This window comes from Panthera uncia, chromosome E1 (assembly GCF_023721935.1).
Source record: "Panthera uncia isolate 11264 chromosome E1, Puncia_PCG_1.0, whole genome shotgun sequence".
Taxonomy (NCBI): domain Eukaryota; kingdom Metazoa; phylum Chordata; class Mammalia; order Carnivora; family Felidae; genus Panthera; species Panthera uncia.
In genome coordinates this window covers 42,880,856-42,887,240 of record NC_064814.1, presented here as the reverse complement: position 1 = coordinate 42,887,240, position 6,385 = coordinate 42,880,856, and the positions used below count along the sequence as shown (strand labels likewise).

The 6,385-nt window shown below is 42.8% G+C and overlaps 1 protein-coding gene across 3 annotated transcripts in view; it reads left to right on the top strand.

The window, feature by feature from the left end:
* The first annotated feature begins 295 nt into the window (after positions 1 to 295).
* Positions 296 to 6,385, top strand: part of BLMH (bleomycin hydrolase) — a 46,587-nt gene continuing 40,497 nt past the window's right edge. For 2 of the 3 annotated variants that reach the window (XR_007459360.1, XM_049637973.1), the window contains exons 1-3: positions 297 to 526; positions 839 to 1,036; positions 5,672 to 5,781. Coding sequence is in view for 2 of the 3 variants with exons in the window: in XM_049637973.1 (XP_049493930.1) it covers positions 514 to 526; positions 839 to 1,036; positions 5,672 to 5,781 (321 nt within the window). In the remaining variant the exon portion in view is untranslated. Of the gene's footprint in view, positions 527 to 838; positions 1,037 to 5,671; positions 5,782 to 6,385 lie in introns of all 3 variants that reach the window. The other variant, XM_049637972.1, reaches the window with a different exon arrangement.

Below are 6,385 nucleotides of genomic sequence, written 5' to 3'. Positions count from 1 at the left end.
AAGCCCTGGGCTTAATGATGCGGCCCCTCAGCTCCGCCTTACTGCCTTGAGCGCCCTTTAGGCTTCCGGGAAGGCTTAATGGGTCCATTCCCCAAGGCCAGAGTATTCGGGCTCCGGGTCCAGCACGGAACGGCTGGGGCGCCCCGAGGGCTAGGAAGCGGGAGCCTGACGCGCAAGGGCGCTGGCGCCACGTGGGCCGACCCCGGGTCGCGCGGAGGTGGGGCGGGGGCGCGAGCGGGATGGAGCTCGTCGGGAGCCCGCCCGGTCGTCCCTCCCCCGGGCGGGGCCTGCCCAGACGGCGCTGACTCAGCAACGCGAGGGGGAGTTTTGTCCCTCCGCGGACCCCGTTTCTCTGGGCTTCAGCCCTCCTTCGCCACCGGGCCGGTTCCCTCTTTCTGGCGTTCGGTGTGTGAGTGGCAGGTCCGGCAGCTGAGGCAGCGAGCCACAGTGTAACCCCGGCGTTCCCCTGAGAACCCCCAAACTACCGTTCCCCAGCCGGGCGGTGTGGCCACCATGAACAACGCGGGTGAGGCGCCGCTCTTTCCCGCCGAGGCCCTGCCGGGGTCCTCTCGGGGGGGCTCAGCTGGGCCCCAGAGGCCCGGCGGCGGAGAGAACCGGGCCTGGGACCGGGGGCGATGGCGGGAATGGAGCGTTCTAGGCGGGCCGGAGCGGCCTTGGTGGGAGACAGCACTTGGGGGAGGTCGCCGGTAAGGGGCCTGTCCGCCGCAAGGGTCACCTCCGGCTGGTCTTCCGAAGTTAGGGCCAAGCTGTGGGAGCCCCGGATCAGCCCTCTTGAGCCCCCTTTTGATACTATCAATACCATTTGGTTTTCCAACAGGACTGAATTCGGAGAAGGTAGCTGCTCTGATTCAGAAACTGAACTCCGACCCTCAGTTCGTACTTGCCCAGAATGTTGGGACCACCCACGACCTGCTGGACATCTGCCTGAAGAGGGCCACGGTACAGGGTGCTCAGCATGTGTTCCAGCACGCTGTGACTCAGGAAGGCAAGCCAGTCACCAACCAAAAGAGCTCAGGTGAGGTCTCAAAACTCCTTGCACACTTTACTTAACCTTCCTGACAGTGCCCCATTTTGAGGTCTTAAGAATGGTACTGAGTAGAAGAAGTTTGCATTGAAAGAACTTGTAAATTTCCAGGGAACAGGCACAGGGAAAGGCAGGTCCAAGAACATTACCTTGTGACTTACTTTGGTCCTCTGTGGCTTGATGGTGTACTTGGCGTTGAGCATTAAAGTGACAAGTCATGTGTTTGAATGTAATTCACTGTATTCTGTCCTGAAGTTATGTGATTGTGGCCGGTGTCTTGGAGATACATGTTTTTAGTACGAAACAGACCATGCAAAAATGTTCATGCTCTAGAAAACTCCAAAATGTTCTTGCCCTGAAGGCCATATACAAATGTATGGAGTGGAAAAGACACAACGTAATTGTATGAAAACATCATCAAGTGTTTAAATAGGCCAATAGTTACAGTTTGAGTAAATGTGCTAATGGGCTCAATTTCCACCAATAGACCAGTTTGTAATACAGAAAAATACTCAGTTCTCCTGCCTTACTGGTCAAGAGCTCTTGTTTTGCTGTCTAGCATGATTGTTTGAAAAGCAGCAATGTGAAAGATTGGTTAACCAGGAATCTAAATAAGGAGGACATTCTTATGGCAGAACTGTACTAAAAGGACTTTTAAAAGTCTATCCATTTAAAAACTAGTCCCAGTCGGGAGTCTGGGGCTCAGTGAGTTAAGCGTCTGACTTTGACTCAGGTCATGATCTCACGGTTCACAAGTTTGAGCCCCGTGTCAGACTGTGCTGATAGCTCAGAGCCTGGAGCCTGCTTTGGATTCTGTGTCTCCCTCTCTCTCTGCCCCCTTGCACTCTGTCTCCCTCTCTCTCAAAAATAAACAAACATTTAAAAAATAAATAAAAAATAAAAACTACTTCCAGTGTATTTTGACAGAAAGCAGATCAGTGCTTGGTGAGAGCCAGTTAGAACTCAAAGTGTATGTTTAACATGGATATATTTTCTTGTATGGAAATCATAACTCCGTGATTTTTAGATGTTAAGGCCATGACCTTGCCATAATTAATGTTTTGCCATAGTAAGAAGTGCTTGGGATGCAAGTGATCCAGTTAGTAATGTCACAGTGGTCCTACACAGTTTAGATTGCAGTGACCTCTTAGGGAAAAGCCTGGAAATGTGCCTCTGGAATAGATCAAGTCTTATATTTTGTAGTATCACTTTTATTTACAAGAGTTACGAATAGGTTATGAGCTATGTAGTTTTCACATTAACAGTACATACAGGTTTTTTTTTACTGGGAAATAATACAGTATATATGAGAGGGGTGACATACAGACAGACCCAAGGTAAAAATGAGCTAAGTAATTAGTGGTTTTTGAAAAATACTATAGTTGCTTATTTTTTTTCTTTTTTTAAAAAAATGTTTATTAGCGAGAGCATGAGTGAGCAGGGGAGGGACAGAGAGAGAATCCCAGGCAGGCTCTGTGCTGTCAGCACAAACTCAGACTCAGGGCTCAATCTCACAAACTGTGAGATCATGACCTGAGCTAAAATCAAGAGTCAGACGCCCAACCAACTGAGCCACCCAGGTGCCCCATCGTCATTTATTTTTAATTGTTTTTTCTTGTTACAAAATTATTGTTCTTCAATGTAGAATATTTACAAAATACCAACAGGTACATATTTTTAAAGTCAGGTCTTTATTCTGTGTGTGTGTATATGTGTGTGTGTGTGTGTGTGTGTGTTTAATATAGGTGGATACCTTACATATTGTTAGGTAAACTATCTATCTACCTTTTTCATTTACCAATATAGCGGGAACATGCGTTTATAGCAGTAAAAAGATTACGCCCAGGAGTGCCTGGGTGGTTCAGTCAGTTAACCGTCCATCTCTTTTTTTTTCTTTAATTTTTTTTTAATGTTTATTTATTTATGAGAGAGAGAGAGAGAAAATGAGTGAGTGGGGGAGGAGCAGAGAGCGAGAAAGACAATCTGAATCTGAAGCAGACTCCACCCTCTGAGCTGTCAGCGCAGAGCCCAATGTGGGGCTTGAACTCATTAACCGTGAGATCATGACCTAAGCTGAAGTCAGATGCTTAACTGAGCCACCCAGGCACTGCGAGTATCCGTCCAACTCTTGATTTCAGCTCAGGTCATGATGCCAGGGTTGTGGGATTGAGCCCTGCATCTGGCTCCACCCTGCTTATGGAGCCTTCTTAACATTCTGTCTCTCTCCCTCTGCCCCCTCCCCCTCTCACTTGTGTGCACTCGCTCGCAAGCGCTCTCTCTCTCTCTTAAAAAAAAAAAAAAAGTTATGCCAAATAAAGGTCAGGGGTTTTTCCCCCTGAATTTTCCTTTAGTAAAGAGAGTTACCTTATATTTGAGGCCTTACAGAGATCCTCATAATGAACACTTGTGGTTAATTTATTTTGAAGTAAAATACAATTTGGTAAGCACTTAACTCTGAAATGGCCTCAATCTGTGTTAGTTTGGGATGCGTGTAGAGATCATTTGATTGAATCAGTTTTTTAAAAATGCGAAAAATTTGGGGCACCTGGGTGGCTCAGTCGGTTAAGCGTCCGACTTCAGCTCAGGTCATGATCTCGTGGTCCATGAGTTCAAGCCCCGCGTCGGGCTCTGTGCTGACAGCTCAGAGCCTGGAGCCTGTTTCAGATTCTGTGTCTCCCTCTCTCTGACCCTCCCCTGTTCATGCTCTGTCTCTCCCTGTGTCAAAAATAAATAAAACGTTAAAAAAAAAAAAATTTTTTTTTTTAAAATGCGAAAAATTTGAACATAATATATTCCTAGGATGTGACCTCACATGGAAATGTTGGATATCATTGTAAATAGACCTTTTAAAGATCACTTAAATCATTAAGGAAATGGTGACATTGTAAAGTTTGTGATTATCTACTTACTGAACAAATGAGAGATGTGATTGTATAATTGATGCTAGCATACGGTTTTCAGGGATAGCATGAAGGATAGATTTAAAACATTGCTGTGACTCAAACATACTAGATGGAAGAAAGATGAAGTGTTCCATTGAAAGAGTACATCTAATGATGGCAAAAGCACTGATGCCAAAATGCAAGTGAAGATATGAATCAATGTGAAAATGACATATGTGAAAGTGGAAGAAGCAGTGTTTCTACGTCAATTTATTGTTAACATGATTTTAAATATCTGTATATATTTAAATTACTAAATTAAATATTATAGGTGGACAGTTACTATTTCGTCTATATTTTCCAGTGTCTGTATGATCCAGTTAGCCAAACAACTTTTTCTTTTTTTCCTGAAGATTTTAAGTAATCTCTATACCCGACATGGGGCTTAAACTCACAACTCTGAGATCAAGAGTTGCACGCTCTACCAACTGAGCCAGTCAGGTGTCCCAACAACCTTTTTTTAATTTGGGAGAATGGGGATTGACTTATGTTAGGGTCACCTTATATTGAAGCATACACTACGTGTTCCAGATTAAAGGGTAGGGACTTTTTGCGGCACCCAGGTGGCTCAGTTGGTTGGGCATCTGACTTCGGCCCAGGTCATATCTCATGGTTTGAGCTCCACACTGACAGCGTATAGCCTGGTAGAGCCTGCTTTGGATTCTCTGTCTCATTCTCTCTCTGCCCCCTGCTCACTCGTGTCCACGCACACGCCCTCTCTCGCACTTGCTCTCTCTTTCTCTCTCACAAAAATAAATAAAACATTAAAAAAAGGTAGGGAGGGGCGCCTGGGTGGCTCAGTCAGTTGGGCGTCCGACTTCAGCTCAGGTCACAATCTCGCGATCTCCCGGTCCATGAGTTCGAGCCCCGCGTCGGGCTCTGGGCTGATGGCTCAGAGCCTGGAGCCTGCTTCTGATTCTGTGACTCCCTCTCTCTCTGCTCCTCCCCCGTTCATGCTCTGTCTCTCTCTCTGTCTCAAAAATAAATAAACATTAAAAAAAAAAAAATTAAAAAAAAAAAAAAGGTAGGGACTTTTTAAAATTTTTGCCATATATTGCCAATTTGCTTTCAGATATTTTGTACCTGTTTGGGTCTATATCCAGAGTGTACAATAATGCTGTTTCCCAAATCCTTCTCAATATTGGGCATTATTAATTAAAAAATAATGTATCCCAACTTAACAGGTATCTTATGATAAACTTCAAAAAATGTTTCTTTGCCATTTATATCTTTTTCGGCCATTAAGTTATCTATCTATTCATGATCTCTGCTCACATCTCTCTGGCAGTATTTTCTTTTTCTAATGTGATTTTCTTAGGCGATTTGTATTGGGTTCTTTAAATGATATGTAAAGAGTTTTTTTCATATGTTAAGGACTTTAAGCCTTTGCGTATATATTTCAAATACTAATTCTGACCTTTCTTGTGGTTTTTTTTTAAGTTTATTTATTTAAGTAAACTCTACACCCAGTGTGGGGTTTGAACTCACAACCCTAAGATCAAGAGTCACATACTCTTCCAACCGAGCCAGCCAGGCGCCCCTTGTTTTAATCTTTCTGTTCTTTCTGATTTAGTTTTAAATTGTCGAAGATCTTGTCATGCATTCAGTTTTAGGAAACAGGGATAGAACAATGTAATCTATGTGAACACTCATTCTAATTTCTTGGTTTGCTTTCTTGTTACAGGGCGATGCTGGATCTTTTCTTGTCTGAATGTTATGAGACTTCCATTCATGAAAAAATTAAATATTGAAGAATTTGAGTTTAGTCAATCTTATCTCTTTTTCTGGGACAAGGTATGGGATTGATCTTGCAAGGCTTTTTTTTTTCAGTATCAGCGTTGGTAGGGACTATCTCTTCATTTCTTGCTTTTCCAGTTATAGTCTGCCTTCCATTATAGATGGGACACCACTTATTCTGATTTCCAAAGTATCAAAGGTTGACTCTCTTCAAACACAGAACTGCTTTTGGTTGGTAGGTGGCTACTCTTTGCAATGAAATAATAAGTCTACTGACTCACCCTGATGCTTCCTTGTTTCTTTCTTAGCTTATTTAAAATTTTTTATTTTGTTTTTAATAATTTCCCCTTTGAGCATCTTTATTTAGGTTCTTTGGTCTTTCTACGGCCTAATTTCCCATCCAGGTAATACTTGTTAGAAAAACAGTAAATAAAAATTTCATTTCATTTTTTAATTTTTAAAGTGTATGTTATATAAGCATCCATTAGATGTTTATTGATTAAGACTTTGTTTCAGATTTTGTATCTAAATAAAATAGTGCATTATTTTGGATAAACTATTGAATGTATCTACAGAAATATACGAAGAAACTTTAAATATGAAGCCAGATACTGATACTTAATTACCAACTTTAGTTTAAAAATACCTATTATGGTGTTAG